The sequence below is a fragment of the Diaporthe amygdali genome (assembly GCF_026229845.1).
Source record: "Diaporthe amygdali strain CAA958 chromosome Unknown NODE_23_length_778278_cov_65_433824, whole genome shotgun sequence".
Classification (NCBI taxonomy): domain Eukaryota; kingdom Fungi; phylum Ascomycota; class Sordariomycetes; order Diaporthales; family Diaporthaceae; genus Diaporthe; species Diaporthe amygdali.
In genome coordinates this window covers 429,960-452,471 of record NW_026517043.1, presented here as the reverse complement: position 1 = coordinate 452,471, position 22,512 = coordinate 429,960, and the positions used below count along the sequence as shown (strand labels likewise).

Sequence of the window (22,512 nt, the reverse complement as noted above, 5' to 3'; positions counted from 1 at the left end):
TGTTTACCTAATGGGCTCGCGACCGCGCAGAAGTCTGTCGCGCGAGACTGGTCTTGGGGATGGGCATCAATACTGGCTTCTTCTTTCTTTCACTTGATCGTGCCTGTGTTTGAGTTTGAAGTGCTTCAATTTCGTGGGTCTTGGACGACTAGGATCACCAATCGTTAGAGAATCCCATCTTTTAACTATCGAATTTGTGTTTTTGCGTCGGCACGAATCATGACATCCGAGAGTCCAGTGCCAGCCCTTGACTGCGGCAGACGGCTTCTCCCAGCGGTTATCGACCAGCGTGCCAGGGACGAACCCGAGAGGCCTTGGTGCTCCCTTCCCAGAGACGACTATGATCTGTCCAAAGGCTTCGAAGACATCTCGTTCTCTCGATTTGCGAATGGTATCAACAAGCTAGCATGGTTCATCGAGAAGACGATCGGGAAATCCACCTCCTTCGAGACCGTCGCGTATCTGGGGGTAAACGATGTTCGCTACCACTTGATGCAGATGGCCGTGTGCAAAACAGGTCATAAGGTGCTGTTCTCGACAATGCTCAATACCCCTGCAGTTCATGTCTCCCTGATGGAACAGACCGGCTGCAAGACCCTGTTCACAGCTCAAGGAGTCCACGTGAAGGACATATTAGCCTCCCGGCCAATGAAGCATGCGGTAATCCCTGAACTCGAGGAATTGTTGGAAGGAGGTCCTGTGCCGTATTACCCGTACGAGAAGACATTTGAAGAAGCCGAACACGACCCATACCTTATCCTTCATACAAGCGGGACGACAGGAGATCCAGTGAGTAGAATCAGTAGCAGCAGCAGCTCTACCCTCGCCCAAGCTAGCATGGACTATCTACAACACACATTCAGATTGTATTCGGCTAAAGTCAGTCTGTAGAAACCAATCGTTTGGAATCATGCATTCATGGCAACACAGGACCGCCATGTCCTGTTAGAGGAACGCGAGGGACGAAAGCACTGTTTGATGTTGTCACACCCCGGTGAGGACGTTCGTTACATCATCACGACCTCGCCGTTCCATGCTATCTCTTCAGGATTCGCTATGGTCAGTGATTTGAAGTCTTAATCTGCTGTTGGCAGTCACTCACACGGCCTCCACAGTGCATCTCAGTCTTCGGCAAGACCGTCTTCCTTCCCGGATTCCGCCACCGCACCGCTTCCGCAAGCGAGGTGCATTTGCTGATTCCACACGCGAATGCCTCCAAGGCTTTCTTCACGCCATGGGTAATGGAAGATATCTCTCGACGTCCAGATGCTGCGAAATTCATAAAGCCCTTGCAGCATGTCTGCTTTGGTGGTGGTGGGTGACAAATGGACTCTTGAACTCCTCTTGACACAGACTTGACACAGACTAACAAATCTCCCGCCAGCCGTGCTGTCATCCCATGCAGCGAGTATCTGGGCCAAGTATACCAGGATCCAAAACTTTTGGGGCGCCACCGAGGCTCTTGCTGCGGCTCAACTCGAGGCTGATAGAGAAGACTATGCTTACAACTATTTCGACGTATTCACAAATGGCTATGAATTCCGTCGTATCGAAGACGCAGGATATGTGTCAGAAGATGGCGTCGCCAACGACCTGTATGAATTTGTCATGAAGCTGAACGAGACCTCGGCACCGATTGCCAGCTGGCATGCCCGTCAAAATATCCACCCGTCGACTACCACCCCGCCTCTCCCGGAATGGTTTACAGGAGACCTCTGGACACCCCACCCCGACCCAGCGAAAGCGGCTTACGCCTGGAAGTTCGTATGTCGAAAAGACGACCTCATCTCCTTCTCAACGGGGGTGACAGGACACCCTGCTCCTATAGAGCGCGCAATCACATCGGCCGAGAAAGTCCGCGCTGCGATCCTCATAGGAGATAAGCACCAACAGTCCCTCGCACTTATCGAGCTCATGCATGGAGCCGAGCCGTCCCCGAAACTGGCGAAAGAGATATGGGAGCAGACCATCCAGCCTGCCAACGAGAAGGTACAGACACACATCCGTGTGGCAAAGACACATGTTGTGTTAGTGACAGCCGACGGGTTCGTCCGGACAGCAAAGGGGAGTGTAGTGCGAAAGCACACAGAGGAGAAGTTTAAGGACCTGATCGACGGAGTGTACGAAAAGCATGGCGACAAATGGCAGGATGCCAAGGAGAGGTATGGTTCGATCTCACAATCGACGGAGATCACAGTTGAGATTCACTAGATATGAGTGACTGCAGGGAGCCAGTATAACGGCAGGGCTCCAGTTGATATGAGATGACGGTGAAGGGGACGGAATTCTTGCCAACCGAAGCAATTGGGCTGGCCCAGAGAGGGGGCATATGACAGGAGATTTTGACATTTCAACAAGAATGCCAGCCTGCCAGCCAGCCTTATCAACCTGAAGTGCTTGGCCAGGGGCCTTGTATGGCGGGTCTGAGCCTTCGCTTTTGGCAGGGTCTTTGGACGCATATCAGCAATGCCATTGTCAAGGCAGAGGCGTTAAATATAATTTAGTGGTCTCTGAAGGACCCGTTATGGGAACCTTCAAACAGTCTATTTCCCAGTGGTTGAGACCTCCAAAGTTGCTTGACTGGCTCTTCATTAGACTCCTGTGTGAAAAAGGTCTCATGCATAGACAAGATGCCAGCACATACTGCTTTGGCGAATTTCTCGGAAAGCTCTGCGAGAAGATTTGTTGTTCGAGATTTTCGCCTTTGTCGTCGGAATAATTTGCGTTACGCAAGCATTTCCTGATCACAATTTGTCAGGCACATAGCATGATCAACCTCTTGGACTTCAGCCTCGCCTCACGGTGTTCAAATTATGAGCAGCGATTAAAGGTCTGCGAGCTCACTGTGATCTTCGCCGATCTGCAAATTCTTTCCTCATCATGCAGTTTCTAGTCTTTCCCTTCAATATTGTGCGGAATATTGAGTCCTAAGACCCTGGGAGCCTAACTCAGTCCTCTCCTCCCTCTTGACCCCCTCCCTGGGGCTCTTTCTCGGGCTCGGCTCGTTCAGTGGTTGGTTCAGATATCAAAACCCTTGTTGGGGTCCTACTGTGTATCATCTCTCTTGCTTCTGCTGCTTCTCTCGGTCCAAGTCCAGCCTCAGCAACATGTACTAGGTCACTTGCATCGCTCCATTCCTAATGTTCAAGAGTGGACGCCCCTCTTGACTCTTCCTCATTCCCCATTGAGCACTGTGTTCTAATTCTTGTGCCTAGATCCGAGATCCTACCAGCACTTTCTAGGCTGTCGCGCTCAACAACCAGGTATCCCATTTCGGCCCAGTAAACAACGGTACTCCCTTCTACCCTTCATTTAAACCTAAAAGTCCTCCAAGCTACCACTTCTACTTCGACGTCGGCGCAGCAGATGTTCTCCTTCTCGATTTAGTATTCTTCAAGCCATCAACAGCATTCCACTCTCCCTGAATATGTCAGCTCACAACCAGACGCACTCTGCCCGATCACATCTATGGTTCTGCTATCAGCACCATCACCACCTACCGATCTTCTTTTCCCGCGTGGTTCTTCCCTACATACATGGTACCAAGACATTCCAAATACTTTGCCTATCTCTCAAATCTTATCCCTGACTTGGACTTCAAGGGCCTCACTAGTATTCACTAACGCCTTAAGCTACCATGACCTTCTGCAAGGTCACGATTATCCTAATAGAACCATCTACCTTTGACTAATGAATGCGATCACGACTTCCGTCCCAACTCACCCAACCGAGAACGAATCCGAGAGAAGTCCTGACGGTTTCGCAACCCCATGGCTTTCTCGGCGCCTCGTTATTCTTCATCGGTCTTTAAAGGATCGTCATGGATAATGCATGGACACGGACAAGGGAGAAGGCGATACAGATGCCAGGGTCTTCTGGAAAGAGTGGGATGGGTACTTCGGAAGTTACCAGCGACGGTAGATATACAAAATGTATCGACAGGTCACAAAAAGCTCACAACTTACACTTGTAACAGAGAAGTCCGAGAATATGCTTCTGCCGACGCTAATGGGACTCCCTGAACGGCGTGCCGCTGATTCGCTCCGGCTTGAAGCCCGGCCGAACAGGGTCTCAGGAGAGATACTTGTCGTGAACTCATCAAGAATTCGTATTGCTCCGTCCTTTGACAGGAACCTCTACCTGGTTTGAGTCTACAGCACTATCATGGCGCAGTTGCAGACGGATTCAAGAGATCACCGGCTTAATTGTTTGATCTTCTGAAGTACAAATGCCGCTACTCGGAATGGTGACCATATTATTTTTTGCTCACACCGCGGTTTCAACATCGATATCAGGCTTGTGTAGGAATTAGTCGAAGATGGAGCTCTTTTTGATTTTTTTGATCCATGTCGAGAGGAAATACTGCAATGTTAATTTCAGGTAAAATCTGCCTGGGCAGTTCTTACACCGGCCTTGACGTACTATTGGGGATCGTCTGTCTCGGGATTCCAGGGTTGCTGTGGTTCGTCCGCAGGAGCTGTCAATCTTCATGGTTTTCTTTCCAGTAGGTTGTACAGCCTTTTCTTGCATTCAAGTAATGGTAGCACCGTCTGTCACTGACCAGCATCAATGCCTACTCAGTTGTACGCTGCAATTGCTCAGTGAAGGGAAAACATTTGTGTCTTGGCGAGGACCTGCGAGCAGCACGCATGTCAAAACAGTTTGTTTCAGAAGCAACAGAATTGGTCAAGAAGACCAGTGATCGAGACGATTTTCCGCTGGGGATCAGTGCCAGGCGCGTCGGGTCGAAATCTGCAGTTTCCTTATGGCAACACGTTCTAGCGCCTCTTCTCTCCTTTACCAAAGACAAAAACCAGATCGACACCCAACCCCTATCTATATCGACAACCGTCAGCCACCCGCACCTGCAAACAGACCAGTTACGAGATCATGAGCCGGTAGAAATGTCTGGCATAAACCTACCTTGGTGGCCCAGGCGGCGATGTCGATCTACGTACAGCACGAAGAAGCATCGAAACCCCCTCCCCGTCAGGAGCGCAGAATCACATGAGACAGCAACAGCTACGAACCGGAATGCGCAAGTTTCTAAGATCATCGCGGACTCGAAGACAATATGTGGCTGGGTACAAGCATGGGTCACCACATCCGCGGCCGAAATATTTAGAAGGACGAGAAGATGACCCCTATGAACTTTATATCAGGGCACTAGGATCTGAAAGAATGGCTGAATGAAAGAGAGGTTTCCACTAATGATTGTTGGATAATTTTGAATGGGTGTGGCCCTACTCAGCGACGTTTCCAAATTAATCTTGGGGCAGTTCAGGCTGACCACACGAGACTGATGCACGGCTGGAGACTGCCTCTGAAGGCCCAAAGGCAAGCAGGCAAAATTCAGTCAAGCAAGTAACAAGTATGTCACGGGCATAATTATAATATTTCTTGAATGTATCGAGCATTGATTCCACTACAGAACGTACAGCAGAATGTCCCAGGGATTTACCTGACCAAGGAAAAGACAATAAGCATCATACCTTCACAAAAGCTTCTACCGAGATAGTGGACAAATGCCTTCAGTGCTACAGCAAGGCCTATTTCTGATCCTGTTCTGTTGTTTAACGAACTCCTCGGGTCTCCTATTGCTGGTGAATAGCGGGCTGCCAGTTACTCCCCACAGTGATGCCATCATGTATCGTAACAGTCAGTGGCATTCCGGCTTTACTGCGATGACATTGGAGGTTTATGATACGACTGAACAGTGTATTGATCCATGGCTACTCTCAGCATTATTTTGGGCAACTCAGCTAATAATGTACTACAGCAAAACCAGGGTTTCTTTTGCCAACTTTGAAAAAAAGTACAAAGCAGACGACTGCAGCTTCAAGGCACAGCCAATCAGTTCATCATGCTGTCACGTGTTTCCCATTTTGAATATCCGATTGCATTCCCTGCTTGCGCCTGACAGAATAGCAGCGGTGGCCTGCATGACAATGATGCCTTACAGGGGCACCTACCTGCGTTATGGGGATATGTCCTACTGGGCTGCCTGCGTCTTGTCAACAAAACATCAACCACTTCCACTTCCTCCATATCCTAGCCTCTCACATTCTGATATTGGGGAACAATCATCATCTAGAGTTCCGCATTGTCAGATATTCTTTGATATCAAGTCTTTTGAAGGACTTCGAAGACCTACAAGGTCTCAAGAACCCACCAGCAACTTCGATCGGAATGCCTCCTCCACATCCGAAGCAGGTACACTTGCCTACAGCGCGGGAACAATGGCAGTCTACCAGTCCAAAATTTCATGACAGATGGGGCTACAAGCCTAACCCTCTATTCGGTTTCTTGGATGACAATACTTCAGTGAATTTGTCGTCTAGCAAAGTCCGCGGTGCAAAGGTAAAAAGGAGCTATGGCGGACTCCGCGATGTCTTCACCACAATACAGCCATTTTGCTGGCCATGGTTGAAGTCTTACATTTTAATAAAGCCAATGGGTCTTCTGGTGATGAGTTTGCTTTCCATCACCAATTGACAAATACTATTTAAACCTGTTTCCCTCCACACCAAGAACTGACGAGATTCTCCTTCCTTTCCCACAACCTCGACAACGACCATCTTCCTGACAGCTAAGCCCAAGAGCTACTTCTTCGTCTCCTGACCGAGTCTTCAAGAACTTCTTTGACAGATACCATCTACCTATCGAGCCTTCCAAACCGTCCTTCGAGAAGTCAGCATCTACCTACAGAGATCTCTCCACCAAAGCTACACATACATCAGTACACCCACATCAGTACACCCACACCAGTACACCCACATCAGTACACCCCCATCAGTACAGGGTTCCCCAATCAGTACACAGCCTCATCCAGTCACTGCAGCTTTACCCCATCAAGGTTTACCTACAAGACAAGTCCCACATATTCATCATGTCTTCCAACATCCAGGACAACGCGCAGAATGCTGCTGTCGCCACCGGAAGTGACACAGACTCTGTCTCCTCTCTGTCCTCTCATGTTGCAGACATGCACCTCGGTGGATCGTCCTCCCCTGCTAAACAGTCTAGCATTGCCTCCGATGAGGAGGGAGACATCACCATCATCAAGGATACCAGCGTTGCTGGGGAAGCCGAGGACGAGGAGGGCCAGGTGCCCTTCTATGACAAGTTTGGAGCGGTAAGTTTTCCAGTCAAACAAGTGTTAATGCCTTTTCGTCTTTATACTCTTACCTGCAAATACACTACCTTCATTCTTTATAGTTTAAATTGTCTGTTCATGTTCCGCCTGTTCTTATTATGTACATTTGTTTTGGAGTTTTGTGCTCTTCGTCTCATGTATGCCCTGGTGCTGTGATTTTCCTATCCAATTAAACTTGTTCTTCATGTTTCATTCTAATATGTTCTCGAATATTCTGTCCTGTACTCCTGATTTAGACATACCTTCCGTCTGATATGTTTTGGTATTTCGACCCATCTCCTATTACATGTCCATCATTGGGTACACCGTCTCGTCTTCCGTCTGAAAGATCCGTCCCGTCTTCGGCGGCACGTTGTTTCATTGGTCAACTCGTCTTGTATTTCTCCTGGAATCTCTTTGCTATCACATTGTTTGATTGTTCAGGTTGTCCAATGTCTCTGCTGGCGAGGTTCCTCAAACTATTTATACCCATTTCCTCCCCCTTCATCTCCGAGTCCTGTCCTCTCAACTTCCATCGACCACTTCTTTCACCTTTGAGTCTGCAGCATCCCTGCATCCCTGCACTACAAGATCTCTCAGAGTCTTGTCAAGGCTGTCGCATCTCTGGCATTGCAAACTCCCTCAGACTCTTGTCAATACTGACGCGTACTTAACTCCAGCCTGTCAACGAGGACACGCTTCCCGAGAACTTCGCCAGCTGGCCTGAGTACCTGCTCTTCTGCAAGCAGGGGTAAGTCCACTATCCTCCTCGCCTTTTGAGGTGTTCCAGAACGATATATAGAGCATTTACCTGACATTATTCCGGCAGACCTAAGCTCAAGATCCGGCTGGCAGTGTGCGACGAGATGGGCGAGGCGGTTTGCCACCGCAAGATCGATTACTCGAAAAAGATGCTGTGCGACCACAGCGACTACTTCAGGCGCCTTTACCGAACTGGCCTCGGAATGCGCGAGTTCTCGGTCGGCTACCTCGACCTCGACGACGTCAACGTCGTTCATTTCGAGCGTCTAGTCATGCTCATCTCCTCCGGCCACCCAGAGGCCCCCCACAACATTGGCCCATCTTGGACGACGCTCTCAGACCTCCTGCAGTGCTCGTTCCTCTGTGACCGATTGGCTATGGACAGGATTGGTGGCTGGATCAAGAAGATGATGAACGACTACATGCAGGAGATGGGCAACTGGTCGGCGAGATATCACCACGACGTGATCGCCCACCCCAACGCAGGACTCGAGGAGAAGCACAGGGACAGAGTCTTAGACGTCGCGGATGCGTACCAGAACAGCGTCCGGTACGAGGATGAGAAGCTGCCAGTCCAGAGCCACCGCTACGTCAGCTTCCTGATCACGGCGTGCCCTCGCGTACTGCTGGCGGAGATGGTCGACGAGTTCCCGCCTCAGTTGATCGTCGCATTGACTAAAGAGATGCTGGTGCCCACAATTTAGAGCAGCTCAGACACTACCACCACCTTGAGCTCAGATGCCGTGATCCGATACGGCTGGCTCACCTACTCGACACCACCTTCGTCGACCTCAAGACCTGTACGGCTGGTTTGATTTTCTACTTGATACACCAGCCTTCTCAGCACAGGCATCTCTACAAAGAAAGGCAAATGCCTGAATATGCTTGAATGGCATCTCTCAGAAAAGTTACGGCGTTTTGTTGTTCTCGTTTCACGTCAGAAGGGCCCATAGGGGTCGGAAGTCTCCATGTGAGCTCTCAGTTGGCCACAATGTGTGAGAGAAAAGGGGAAAAGTGCTTTCGGGAGTTCTGGTACCACAAAAGTCATTTTCGCACAGTAGGATAGTGCGGTCATCGGTCAAAACGAATGAGAGAGTAGGGGAAAAGTCTTTTCTGGCGTTCTAGTCTGCAACGCCAATTTCAGATCGAAAATACAGGAAAATATGGATCTTCACGTAATTTATGGCTTCTTCAGGGTGAATTGTGATGATTCGTGTGTGTTTCCAAGGTCCATTTCCTTACCCTTGGGACCTTCTACTCATCTTGCAATCTTGCAATTGATCTCCAAGTCTCTGTATGGAACTGCTCTTAGTGTCATTAAGCTTCGAGGTACTGGAACTTGGATGGACCATATCCAAGAATACTAGAGCAAGACTCGAAAGTAATCGGGATGCCGTGGACAAAGCCCCTCATACAAGGCATCTTTGTCGGGAGAATTGAATTACGACGCCTGCATTTTTTCATCATATTTGTATTGAAGAGCTTCAAACACTTCCTCGTGTTAAGAAGCTAGCCGGTGTGAACTCTCCCAACCAATATCAGAATACTGAAATGCGAGCGCAAGGGACCTCAGAGCACGAGAGCAATAGTGTCTCTTTGGTCTCATCTCAAATTATGGCATTGATCTCAGGAAGAAGACGAGATCTACTTTAGACTGGCCACGCGTGACACGAAGAATGGGTTGGTTTCTAGCTCACGGTTGAGACCCGACGCAGCCGGCCTGACCTCATCATCGATCTATGGTCTGTTTCACAGGGGCTCTGATTGCTTATTGTGTCAAATGTTGCTATGAGAATCACCGTGGAAATTCGGTAGGGATCTGCAACATTCTGCCAAGATCATTTTGCATGCGCCGAATTCAGGTTCTTATAAGATCTGCCTAGAAATACCGAAGGACCAGGGTATACCTTCCATTCTAGCCACGGAACCCAAATAGCACCCACGAACTACTGCCAGATGTCTGCTACTGGGAGACTTGTAGCCCTGTCTGCCAAAGCAGTACCAACAGCAGACTCCGTCAGGGTGGAGGACTGAGCCTTGATGAGGCGCTGGAGCTCCACTGTTAGCAGGTTGGACCAGCTCTGAGGACATCTATTCCACATCTTGGCACAACAACCCATTCACAGTCACTAGGGAGAGCCGAGCCTCCCAATCTCCCATTCCAGGCCCTGGAGGATATGGCCGCCACCATGACATAGACGGAGATGGACTCGTCTAGTCAACAGCGTTGGTCTCAATCAATATGCAGTTTCCACAGCCCATCCCCTAGGAAGTGTGCCTCCTCTACCACGGGGCCCTTCCCCTTCTCCTTGACCTCCTTCGTCCCAGCCACCAGCAATCCCACGGCACAAGCGTGGTCTTTCCCCTCCGCCATGACTACCACGGGCTCGTCCTTCTCGAGTTCCCTGCTCCAGTGGCCTTCGTCGTCCACGCCCTCGTCTCCCTCCTTGGGCTCAGGTAACCGGCCGCCCTTGCTCGTCAGGCCGGGGGCCATCAGCGTGGCGCCGCTGAGCACGAAGCGGATGGCGCCGCGGTCGATGCGCACTGTCGGGAAGGCCTGGGGGAAGCGGTGTACGAGCTTCAGGTGCGGCAGGAGAGTGTCGTTGTCGTGCTGGAAGAAGATGGGCTCGCCATCGGCGACGTACAGGGAGGCGCGCTCGGGCAGTTTGATCTGGTTGAGGGAGGCTTTCTTGGGCAGGACCTCGTCGATGTATGGGTTCAGGAGCGGGTAGGTGGTCAGGAGGGACTGGCGCAGGGAGCGTTGTACCGAAGACTTGAGCTTTTGCTTAGGAGCGCCCGGCAGACTGCACAAGTACTGGTCAGTATCGGAGCTCGTGGGTGCGTAGCGGACAGGTGGGTGAACATTGCGCATCAGTTCATCCAAGGTCGTGTGTCAAGGAGGGGTAGTAAGGTTGATCAGGAAGACTGTTACGGTGATTCCTGGTGTGAGGTGGGCACTGACTCTTTCTTAAACATCTTGACTGGGGCTCTGGAGGCACTGGTAGTTCCAGGGCCGATTGTTGGGCAGGAGTATTCAGTTGATAGTATGAGAAGAGTAACCTTCCTGTGTTGTTGCTCACTGCAAGAAATGCCCCGCGGAAGCGATCGCGGGGTGACTGAGGTGGAGGAATTCCAGGTGTGGCGCCGTCGCCAATCAGCTCCGCCACACCATGTCGTCAGCGGGGTAGCTGCTGGGCTTAGGTCATGGTCACAGTACAAAGTGCCTACGCTGCGAGATCTACATGTTCACTACTATGGACGATCATTTCCAGGACGCGAGACTGGTATCGTATTCTCATTAAACGTGGCTAGGTAGGTATGTAGGAGCTGCAGCGTCGTAATGAAGGCAAATCAATCCCTTGTTGTTTGGTAAAGAATGGATGCGCGTCCCCTCCTCCATCCCCTCGAGCAACTTCGTCCACATCAACTACACACACAGCTACCGAGCAGTGCGTGCCCCTTCCTCCGGCTCGTCTCAACCATGAGTGACGTGGGAGACTGTGCCATCATCCTTGACGTGGACGTTGAGCCTGTCAGGAACGAAGTCCTTGGTCACTATTCCGCCTGGCTGAATGATCCTGTGGGCTTCCGGAAGCTCTCGCTTTGCGAAAGACTGAGGCAGTGGCCCTGTCAGTATTCGCTTGACTCTGGTCTCCTGGAGTGTTAGAATGGGGGTCGACTTACGATCTCGCTGGAGGCCTCATCGTCGGTTATCTTCTTGCCGACCAACTTGTTGGACCACTCCTCTGTCTTGCTGTTTGGCTGGCTGGTGACTCCTGGCACGACGAGAGGCATGTTGGGCGATATTTTGGGGGTGATAAATCTAGGTAATCTTCTGTAGAGCGGCACTTTGACGATGGTGTTTGTTTAGCGATTTGAGATATGAGACGATGTGGATGAAGGAGAGAAGTTATAAAGAGTCTGGAATCTCGCATCTGGAGATTCGTCTGATTGCCAGCGCATGACGTAGGCTTGGTATGGGGCCTGATTACTCCTTTAGGAAGCTCGAATCACTGCCCCTCAGGCTTACTGGCTTACCGGCTTGCGACGGGACGCACCGCCCCCCACGCGGCTTAAGACTTTAGAGTTCGACCTCAAGGCGTATCCCGTTGCAAATACCCGTCGTTTGATGACCAACTAGCCAACAACGTATTGCCACTCGAAATGATCGAGGTACGTGGAAGCGATGTGAGGTCTCATGAAGTGTAGAAGACTAGATTCACTTGGAATAATACGCATTTCGTCAATCTCTGTTCATTTTCCTCTATATGATAATTTACTCGTCAGGATGAAAATTAATTCATTGAAAACTCCAAAACACAGACAGAAACTGTTCAACAAGATGTCTGCCCCCAAACGGTTGAGTCTGGTATCCCTGGTATATCAAGGGCGTAAATGCTGAAGTCTCGAAGTCGCCTGACAGCCTGCTTCACTTACTCCCATACAAAACAGCACCCATCACCACTACGAAGCTTTTTCTCATGTAGATGAGGCTCATTGGGAACCGCAAGTCACCTGGGCCGCAGTGACATACTGCAAGTCGTGATTTTCTGTTGATTCATACATATGAGACCGACGCGAGGTAGAATCACTTTCGCCGGTCTTCAACAGGCACCAGCCTACTTCTTTCGCGGCACTTGGGTTCCATACAACTACTTTTGGGTTTCCAAAATCATATTCTACCTCTTTCGTGTGGGACGAAACTCAAATCCTCTTCCATAGCAATAATGTAATCATAATATTCCGTCACAGCACGTCCTTTACAAATTCTGGTTTCTCTTCCTCATGTACAAAACTCGGCCCAATATTACTTTTGCCGCGTGGTTATTACCTAGATACTTAATCGACCCCTTAGTTAGGATCAACACCACACAGCCTGTTTGCGATATCAGAGCAGTACGCATTCGTCGCCCCACCGCCCGAGCTCAGGTCCTGGTGGTTGATCCCCAGGTCTCCAGAGTTGTAGCCCCTAGCAGCGACGTAAAAGTCGTTGCCATATCGTTCCAACAGCTGCTTATAGCCATCACCGCCCGTGGGTCCCGGGACGCCGCCGGCACCGTCGCGGACCATATGCAGGATGGAGCCCTGAGGGTCGCCCTCATCGAACGAGGCGCCGTTGTGGGCTTGCATGATGCCAGTGTTGTTGATGCCGGCGCCAGGCGACGTGGTGCTGTTGACACGCACCTTGCCGTGAGACTCCTGCATAATTACCGCCAGTATGCAGCGCGGGTCCATGCCCACCTCACCCGCGACCGTGTTCACGGCATCCAACACCCACTGCGTCTCCTGCGCCGAGTTGCCCGTCGTGTTCATCACCTCGGCGTTGTGCGCCGCCATCGTCTCCCACGATACCCACTTGTCCGGCCCCGGGAAGTTGCTGCTCGGCCCGCTGTAGTGCACAACACCGCCGGCCCCGCCGGACACAGGTGGGCCAGCAGGCGCGTGGCCTCCAGCCGGGATCGTCAGCACGTCACCCTCGTGAAGTGCGTAGTCAGGTCCCTGCACTTGAGGGTTGGCGCTCTGCAGGTCCTGCAGGCTAACGCCGGACCTCTCAGCGATACTATACATAGTGTCTCCGGCAACGACCGTGTACTTGCCACCACCCTGCCCTGGGACATTGAGAGTCTGGCCAATATTGACCTGGTAGTCCGGTCCTTGGACGTCAGGGTTGGCCGCCTTGAGCGCTTCGACATCCACGCCGAGCTTCTGCGCGATAGCCCAGAGGCTGTCGCCCGGGACGACGACGTAGCCGGAGCCGCCGCTCTGGATAGCCGACAGGACCTTGACACCGAACTGCTTCTGCGAAGACTCGCAAGGCACCGTGAGCACGTCGTCCTTTCGCACTACAAAGTCGGGACCCTGGATCTGTGGGTTGCGGCTCTTGAGCTCATCCAAGGACACTCCGAGCTTCTCCGAGATTTTCCACATGGAGTCGCCATCGACGACAGTGTACTGCGACGGGCCGGATGGCGCGTTGTCAGTCGCTTCTGCCGCTGAGACGTTGTCCGTGTCTCCATAAGCGCTTTGGCCCATCCAGTTCCCTGGCGGTGTGTACCTGCCGACTATGTAAGTCGCGCCATTCGAGGCCACGGCGGCAGCGAGGCCGACTTTTGTACTTGTCGGCCAGATACACTGATCACAAAGCATGGTCAATAAATGCAGTTGGAAAAGGGGAGGTTAACACACACCTGAGTGTAGTGGCCATAGCTGCCGAAATTGCCGTCCGGGATTTTCTGGCCGTTGTAGTTGGGCTTCTCGTCAAGCCACGCGTTGACAGCATCAGTCAGACTGGCATCCCCACTGGACATGTACAGGTTCTCGCCCTGACCAGCAGCCCCCGAGTGCTCGAATGTGTTGGTGTCCGCTAGATGCTGGGCATATGTCTTCGCATCTTGAGCCAGGTTATCGTCCCAGGTAAGATCTGGTCGGTTTTGGCCAGGAGCCGAGCGGCGAGCTGGGACACAGACTTAGTGACGTGCATTCCAGAGGGGTCGGGGTGTCTAGAGAAACTCACCTGTGTTGTGAGCGTCAACGGCGGAGTTGTTGTCAGACATTTTGTGCTTGTAAATAGAAACGGTAAAGTTCGAAATGGGATTCTTAGTTATGTATGGGACTAGAGCTGCGAGAATAATAAGATGGATGCAGACCAGTCTACTACAGATGGGCTGGCCTCGTCCGTACTTATATACTCGAGGCCTTCACAAGAACCCGACAATCTCATCAAGTCCCTCAAAGGTGGTATTACCCAATTTGGTTGTCCAAGTCGCATATTACTATAACATGTACCTGCCAAAGCCTATCAAATTGCAGCAAGTGAGAACACTGTTTTCGAATATTGCTTTTTTGGGCCTATGACGAGGGTTGAACGAAGGCTGCAATTGTGTCATTAATTTTTCTGCTCATCTCTAGCTGACAGAGTGATGGTAACTCAAAAAGGATAACATAGACTGACTCACATGAGACCAAAGCCACCGGAGGCTAAGAGCGCCGTCTGATGCTGAGGATTTACTAACCAGCTAAATGCCGTAAGCCACTGCTGCGTCCCGAGACAACACAGCTTCAAAAGCCTCAATGGGGCCGTGAGAAGTGTTTGCTGACACATTGAGGCCGAAGATATGCCTGAAGATATGCGTATGCCTATTACATGTTAGCCGCGGTCCACTTCTCTGCCCTGCGGTCGTCGTTCAATCTCATATAAGCCCCCATCTCAGCTGACAGTGAACATCGTTCTTATCACATGAGGGGCTGCTTTTCTGAAATGGCAATTGCAAGGCGGGATGGTCCGAGATTCGGACTGTGAATGACCTCAGCCTTTAGTAAGCACCTTGCTGCATGCGCCACAATTAGATACAACAAGGACTGTTTCTCTATGTGTAAGGACTTCATATCTCAAGAACATACGATCGTATGATTCTTCAGCCAATTTGGATAGAGGCGCTCACTACATCAGCGTGGAGGGTGGTACGACATTCTGCCTGGGCTCTTAGAGGTACCAGCAAGCCCAGTGCATTCAGATTTTTCTAATCAATGGTTGAACGCACGATCTCGACTTCAAGAATCGGTGAGAGTAAGCTGCGCTTCTAATCAATCGAAATTTTGCACAAATCAATTGAGCAGAATACTTCAGTTTTTGTATACTCAACTATTTTCATGTGTCTTTTGGCGAGAAGACAAAGACCCAAGTGTCACCATTTGTGTAAACTTCAATTCAGCAACCACAACACTGTTCTTCAAAATGGGAGAGAATTTGGAACGAATAACATAACAGCTGCATCATACCTGTGACTCTGATTGCAAAACCATCGGACTCAATATTCTCACAGAAAGAGTCGGGGGGGAGATAGAGCAGATTAACGTCTGTAAGCCCAGGAAATTTTGGAAATTTAGATCAACGTCATAGAGAACCTTCAAAGCATTCTAAACTTCATATATATCTAAGCAAACAACACCCAACCCGTCTCCCCCCCCCCCCCCCCAAAAACCTCCACGTTGCCTTTGATCCAGCGCCTAGACATGCATAGGCTGATCGAACATCAACTTATACATGAGGTCCTTGAAAGATCCGTCGGGGTTCATCAGCTGGGCGTCAGGGCTGACAAAGTCGTCGGCGACATGACCCATACAACCAAAAAAGGCATACTCATAGATAAAGTCCTGCTCATCCATCCAGTTGGCCAGGTCGACGGTGAAGGCAAGGACCTCGTCGTAGTTGCGCGCGACGCAGGCGATCTCGTGGACGATAATGGGCAGGCCGTAACGGTTGTGCATCTCCTCGAGATAGGCCTTCGTGGCGCCAGCGTCAGTGTTGTAGGCGTGCAGACCGAGGTAGTCCGGGGGGCTGTCGGCGACAAGAGCCATGAACTGCTCGAGCCAGGCGCGGCCATCGTCAGTCCATGCCGGGCACGGGCTGCACAGCTGCTTGCCGCGACTACGCAGCTCCAGGACCTGATTATGCCAGATGTCTGCGGCCTGTTGTGGGCTAATCCCGTTACGCTCTGGCTCGTTGAAGTACAGTACTAGCGGCTGGTCGCTGTTCAGGATCCACTGCCACTTGTCGCCCTGCGTCTCATCTATCAAGTGGATCATGGGCCGGAAAGGCGCCCGGCCCTTGAGCTCAGGAGGCACCCACGCGTTCCAATTAGAGACCGAGGATGTGGGATGATCATTGTCGAGAGGAACCTGATCGAGCTGCTGCGGGAAGCTGTTTGTGTTGGTGTAATCCCAGAGGAGCATTCGCTTTCTAATAACCATGATGACGAACGTTGTTTGCAAGATATATTCAAAAAGGGTTGATGTTAGGGAATGAATGAGTTCAAGTTTTGGATTGTAGTGTCTTGGTGTGGAAGCAAATGTGCGGGTTGCAACAAATTGAACCCTGGGGGGGCACGTTTTATTGTTTTGTGAAGGAAGTGTTGAGTATACAAGACTTGATGCTGGACTTTTTTACGGCATCTAATACAGAGTCTCTGACATAGCCTCACCGCAGGCTAACGTGATCGCAAACGATGAGAGGCGGTGTGTTGTCGGCCTCTGCGAAGGATGCCTTGAGCCATTAGGCTTATACGGGGCGTCAACATTGAGATGCTGACCGCCTCACAGATGTTCGAGTCTGTAAAATAATAGCTAGAATACTCATCCTAAACATTCAATTACTCAGCCCAAGCGCCATACCTAGCTACCTGGGTACTCATTCAACTTTGGTGCGGGCCAATATGCTGTGGCACCTACCAGTTGCATACTAGCCTCTTAGATGACGAACTCAATGCAAGGCTGAGTCCGCACATGCTTCGGCTGACTCCGTAACTTTTAATTTGGCGAGTTACATCAGCCTTCATCAAATCGTCAAGCGGGTGGTCAGCCGACTTGTAAGAGCTTACCTAATTTGGACACTGCACGGTGAGTAAGTCGAAAATCTGATCAAGCCTTGTCAGATTTTACGATGCAGGAATACTCTGTGGCTTTGAGATCGGGTCCCATGATACCTAACAGATCGCGAACTGGACCCCAGAGGCGCTGATGCTGTGCTACTAACCATTGATCCTACTATAAGCCTCATGCGGTGTAAGAGTGTAGTCTGTCCCTATAGTGTGGAAATGGTTTAGCTTCACATTCTGCTTTATCAGGTTGTATTAATAGCAGCAATTTGAGAGTGATGGCGCAAAACTCCGAAATGGGATCAATAGGTAGACCAGAGTACACGGATATATAAGGCCAGAAGCACGACGGCAGAAAATCCCAAGATTCAATCACATACACCTTGAACAATAACACTTCTAAACATTCAAAGGCATTTGGCCCCTAATTCTGCTCTATCTCCGCAAGAAACAATATAGCGCACCACCTTCAAAACATCAAAATGGGTGTCATCAACATTCACAACATTTCCAACCATGATCAGCTGTTCTACATCCACGGATGGGGACAGAACGATACGACCGTAGGTGCTGGTCAGATGCATACTTTTGATTCGCCAGACGGCAGTTCTGGCGCTATCATAGCCGTCCATGAAGGGCGTGAGGGGGAGCAAGTTGAGGTTACCAAGGCCGGCTGGGGAGGTATGTATTTGTGTCAGCATTGATTTCCTCGACCAACTCCGCTAACCACTGGCCACAGGAAACGACGTCTTTGATACCAGCGTCCTTGCTGGCTCTGGCGGAAATATCACAGTGCAACACTGGGGCAATGACTCTACCCGCAAGGTAAAGTTTTCTGGCAAGCGCTTTTGTTTGGCTTAGAGACTAATTCATACTCCAAAAAAATAAAGGGGGCGCCAGATTACATGCAAGATGCTCAGGTGGCCTGGGACAATGCCAGCCAGGAAACTAAAGATGCCATCCGAAGCGCAGTCATCATCAACGGGGAGGGCAAGGTTGTCTATATTGGACCTACCAAGGAGAACCCGCCGCTGGAGAATTGGGTTCGCAGCTTTGCCAACGGCAAGACCTACATAGGCATCGGCGCTTGGGGTGACTTCAAGGGAGATGTCAACGACAACAATCAGGTAAATTGCGTACCTACGCCCACAAGACGAGAATTCATTCTTCTTTGTCATGGCTAATACTAACTGACTTTAATAGAGCTCGGCTGCCCCCGGCAGTCAGGACATCATCATCACTTACAACGATGGCAACGCCAATCCTACACTGGGCGCCTCAGGTGGGTCAAAAGAGCCCGAACCAGCTGCAGCCTTCATATTCATGGCTCAGGCTGCCGACGCCGACGCGCAACAGGGTCCAGGGATCGTCCTGACTAACAAGTCCGGGACACAGTGTAACTACAACTTCTACAACAATACGGCCAACGGCGATGGGTGGGCGAATCCCGAGTTCAACAACACCACGGCGAGCGTGACGCTTGAGGGTGGCCAGACGCAGTTTGTAGCTCTCGACAGCTCCTTCAAGGGTCGCGTGCAGCGCGGAACGCAGCAGCCGGCGACCTGGGTCGAGTTTCAGCTGCGGGCTGACGACGGCTGCGCCTGGGGCAATATATCGCTCATCATGGGCTGCGACGGTGCGGCTGTCATCTCGGCAACCGATGGCAAAGGCGTGAGTGCGGGCTTCACACAGGACATTGTGAGCGGCGCCCCCGAGGCGGCCAAGGTAACGCGCGCCGACGGCGCCGTCGTGCTCGATACCACGCAGGGCTACTGGGCTGGCGGGCCGAACAAGGCCGCTAGCGACCACGAGATGGCTGTCGTGGGCCAGCAGAACGCATACGTGCTCGGAGGTTCAGGGACCACTGTCGTTCGCTCGGAGAACAACCGTCTCGCTGTGGACATGTATTAAGGGATTTCATTGATCGTTTCAACTTTTGCTTTCGCTGTAGAGAACGCCAGTCATATTAAATTCATGAGTATCTAGTTTCAATATTTCTTACTGCCGATTACTAAGCGTAGTTTACTGTCTTAAACCAACACGTGTGGCTATTGTGGCGGCCGGCCCTTGGCTGAGTACTTGTGGTCCAGCGCTGTCGTACAGCATTGCGCGACCACATTCTAGTGGCTAGTGACCACGCGATTGGTGCTTTGCCATCTACTGCTGTTTCTTTCTCCCATAGAAATTTGAAAAGTATCGCAAACTAAGGAACAACCAGAGAGCGAGGACATAGAACGATCTTCTAATCTGCTTCCTAGGTGTCTGTGTGATAGCTCATGACGTGGCAGGTGGATTTTCGCAGGCCATTGCTGCGAGATTGCATTTGACGGTAAATCATGTGTGAATATTCTCGCATGGCACTTTCAATGCATGTTGCTGCGAGATCCCTCTGTTGCTCATTGGTGATCCATGTGTTTGGAAAATAACGAAGCCATGGGTTACCGATGATGTAGAAGAATCAAGCTTTTGCCAAGGATCTTAGCCTCAGCTGCGCAGCATCCGGAGATATTGACATTAAGTAGCACAACCCCGAATTCCATGTTCATTAACTGGACATAAATAGAGAGACTGTAGAGCAGGACGCTGTGAACGTCTCAGCTTCTCTAGGTACTGTGTACATAGTGTCGACGTGATCGGACGAGCGCGCACTAATCAGAGACATGGTCATCTCTGTCAGCGTGTTCCTCTGCCTTCCCTACAGGTGGGATTTAGGATCTCGGCGAGGCTGCTTCCATGGTTCCTAATTCATATCCCCGTACCCCGGCACGTGCCCGAGACGGAGACGGTACTCATCACCCCGGGTATCGGTGGACCTAGCCTTGTCACATATATGTCCAAGTAAGTGGTCTGCCAAGCCTACCGTAACTTTTTGCCGGTATATTGACCACATTCAGCCAGCCAATCCGGCCGTCGCTATCAGGGCCGTCTTTCCCGAATGTGGATCACACGATATTGTGCTGCCGTTGGATGGGTCTCTATTTCATAACAGATCTTGGTTCGAGGTAGCATGTAATCAATCGCCACGTCAGGCCGCTCACCAGCCAAGGTCTTGCTTCAAGTTGTACCATGTACAATGTACACACCCTAGACAGCACGAGACGACTCACACACCGCAACTCAAGCCTGCTTGTGCCTCGAATGTCCATGCTGCCTCTCCGGAACTGAGCTAGGACAAATCGATAATGGGAAAGGCACGGGATCGATCGACCGAGATGATTGAGGTTTCCTGCGCCTGGGCCGTCAAATGAAGTGTATATAATCGCCCTACAAGCCATGCATACATCCTGGAGGCTCCTCGGCAGGCGAAACACATATTTCACTTCGAGTCCCTGACGATCCTCTCAGGCCAAGACTCTTTAATTGTCGATCATCGCGCGGATCAAGACCGAAATGAAATCGACATTGATTGCGATTTTGGCCGGCCTGGCTGCTCATCGAGCCTCAGGCCATGCCACCTTCCAACTTCTATACGTTGATGGCGTCAATATGATAAGTCTCTCGTTTCTTTGAGTAGGTTGTCTTTGCGGGCTAACTCCTCTGAACGGGGCCCAGTGCGCTCGACTGCCTGCGAGCAACTCTCCCGTTACGAACGTCCTGTCAACCGACATCGCATGCAATGCTGGTTCCTCATCCGCTGCAGGGAAATGTTCGGTGAAGGCTGGCTCTACCGTCACTGTCGAGATGCATCAACAGCCTAACACAAAGGACTGTGCTTCCGAGGCTATTGGTGGAGCACACTATGGTCCTGTTCAAGTCTACCTAGCCAAAGTCTCAGACGCTGCTTCAGCTGTTGGTTCTTCGGCAGGATGGTTCAAGATTTTTGCCGACACCTGGGCAAAGAATCCTTCTGGGAGCAGTGGAGACGATGATTACTGGGGCACAAAAGACCTTACAACCTGCTGTGGTACGTCCTCAGACTTGGAGCCTTCTGCTACCTGAGTCCAGTCTCCCTTTTTTAAAGATTTCTGGCTTGAATCAAGTACTAAGCATATCATTTTATAGGCAGGATGAACGTCAAGATTCCTACCGACATCGCACCAGGAGACTACCTTTGTAAGTTGCTTGACATACATATTTCCTCCCCTAAGGAAGCACCTTCCGTGCCTACTGAATACCCTCACTCACGAATCGACGGCCTCGACTGAGCTGCAACACCGAGATGCGTTGCCGTTTTGTCGTACTCCAATTTCCTCACACTTTGTCTCTTGAGAGCTAACAAAAACAAAATAGTGCGCGCTGAGGCCCTCGCATTGCACACGGCAGGCTCGTCAGGGGGTGCTCAATTCTACATGACATGCTATCAGATTACCGTTACCGGCAGTGGATCAGCTTCTCCTGCAACTGTCAAGCTACCTGGTGCTTACGCTGCTAGTGATGCTGGCATTCTGGTCGACATTCACGCGAGTATGAGTACATATATCGCACCAGGCCCTACTGTCTACTCTGGCGTCAGTATAACCCTTCACCCGCCACGGTTGCCTATCTGTCTATCATTGCAATTTTCGAGTTTGCATCGATCTGGGCTTCGTAGCAGGTGACTAATATATAACAGGGATCGACCAAGAGCGCCGGTGCAGCTTGCGCGGGCTGCGAGTCAACCTGTGCCGCTACTTCGGGCCCAAGTGGCACCGCAGTCATTCCATCGACGACAGCTGCTCCCACAACGCTCACAACCACTTCCAAGGCAACCTCGTCTGCAACAACGACGAGTGCTTCATCGGGAGGTGGCTCCAACTGCGCAGCGAAATATGCACAATGTGGCGGCCAGGGCTGGACAGGCGCTACGTGTTGCGTGTCAGGCAGCACTTGCTCTGCTACCAACCAGGTATTTATTTCCGTTATTCCTTACGGTTGAAAATCGCCGCTGATTGAATTAGTATTATTCTCAATGTCTGTGATCAACTGTAGAATTTTCAGCTGCATAGGACGCTACGCCGCGCGTTACTCGGTCAACTCTTCCCATGGTGTCGACGCACAATTGAAGTCTTCCATCGGTGGACCTCTTCAATGTCATATTACTTCGACAAAACTGAACTTGTGGTTCGAAGAGATGGAACGTCGAGTGAAGCTGGGTACCTTTCTCATGCAAATATTTCTGCAGCCCTGAAACATGTGACCTGTATATAGTAAACTAGGTGGCATCAACAATGCATCAATGATAAACCTCCGGTCCAGATTGTGGGCCTTGGAGAGCAAGTGGTGATTCAGCACACCACATCTGAGTAACAAGGCCATTAGGCA

General features: G+C 50.9%; 8 protein-coding genes across 8 annotated transcripts; 4 read left to right on the top strand and 4 right to left on the bottom strand.

Moving 5' to 3' along the window:
- Window positions 1–219: 219 nt before the first annotated feature.
- On the top strand, window positions 220–2,211 carry J7T55_004856 (uncharacterized protein; the record flags this gene model as incomplete). Its single annotated transcript, XM_053130590.1, has 4 exons — window positions 220–789; window positions 931–1,059; window positions 1,116–1,314; window positions 1,385–2,211. 4 exons carry the CDS (start codon window positions 220–222, stop codon window positions 2,209–2,211), a joined length of 1,725 nt encoding a protein of 574 aa, XP_052991282.1.
- A 4,678-nt stretch (window positions 2,212–6,889) lies between these two features.
- Window positions 6,890–8,601, top strand: J7T55_004855 (uncharacterized protein; the record flags this gene model as incomplete). Its single annotated transcript, XM_053130589.1, has 3 exons — window positions 6,890–7,135; window positions 7,816–7,886; window positions 7,965–8,601. 3 exons carry the CDS (start codon window positions 6,890–6,892, stop codon window positions 8,599–8,601), a joined length of 954 nt encoding a protein of 317 aa, XP_052991281.1.
- Window positions 8,602–10,130: 1,529 nt separating this feature from the next.
- Window positions 10,131–10,873, bottom strand: J7T55_004854 (uncharacterized protein; the record flags this gene model as incomplete). The annotated part of the gene is made up of 2 exons (XM_053130586.1): window positions 10,131–10,701; window positions 10,830–10,873. 2 exons carry the CDS (start codon window positions 10,871–10,873, stop codon window positions 10,131–10,133), a joined length of 615 nt encoding a protein of 204 aa, XP_052991280.1.
- A 499-nt stretch (window positions 10,874–11,372) lies between these two features.
- On the bottom strand, window positions 11,373–11,692 carry J7T55_004853 (pua rna binding domain-containing protein; the record flags this gene model as incomplete). The annotated part of the gene is made up of 2 exons (XM_053130585.1): window positions 11,373–11,510; window positions 11,582–11,692. 2 exons carry the CDS (start codon window positions 11,690–11,692, stop codon window positions 11,373–11,375), a joined length of 249 nt encoding a protein of 82 aa, XP_052991279.1.
- A 1,056-nt stretch (window positions 11,693–12,748) lies between these two features.
- Window positions 12,749–14,451, bottom strand: J7T55_004852 (uncharacterized protein; the record flags this gene model as incomplete). The annotated part of the gene is made up of 3 exons (XM_053130584.1): window positions 12,749–14,029; window positions 14,086–14,351; window positions 14,412–14,451. 3 exons carry the CDS (start codon window positions 14,449–14,451, stop codon window positions 12,749–12,751), a joined length of 1,587 nt encoding a protein of 528 aa, XP_052991278.1.
- A 1,453-nt stretch (window positions 14,452–15,904) lies between these two features.
- Window positions 15,905–16,648, bottom strand: J7T55_004851 (uncharacterized protein; the record flags this gene model as incomplete). Its single annotated transcript, XM_053130583.1, has 1 exon — window positions 15,905–16,648. The coding sequence occupies one exon, from the start codon at window positions 16,646–16,648 to the stop codon at window positions 15,905–15,907; it is 744 nt and encodes a 247-aa protein (XP_052991277.1).
- Window positions 16,649–17,753: 1,105 nt separating this feature from the next.
- Window positions 17,754–19,182, top strand: J7T55_004850 (uncharacterized protein; the record flags this gene model as incomplete). Its single annotated transcript, XM_053130582.1, has 4 exons — window positions 17,754–17,952; window positions 18,011–18,096; window positions 18,162–18,398; window positions 18,475–19,182. The coding sequence occupies 4 exons, from the start codon at window positions 17,754–17,756 to the stop codon at window positions 19,180–19,182; spliced, it is 1,230 nt and encodes a 409-aa protein (XP_052991276.1).
- Window positions 19,183–20,952: 1,770 nt separating this feature from the next.
- Window positions 20,953–22,378, top strand: J7T55_004849 (uncharacterized protein; the record flags this gene model as incomplete). Its single annotated transcript, XM_053130581.1, has 5 exons — window positions 20,953–21,175; window positions 21,274–21,324; window positions 21,502–21,675; window positions 21,824–22,096; window positions 22,197–22,378. The coding sequence occupies 5 exons, from the start codon at window positions 20,953–20,955 to the stop codon at window positions 22,376–22,378; spliced, it is 903 nt and encodes a 300-aa protein (XP_052991275.1).
- Between the last annotated feature and the right edge of the window lie 134 nt (window positions 22,379–22,512).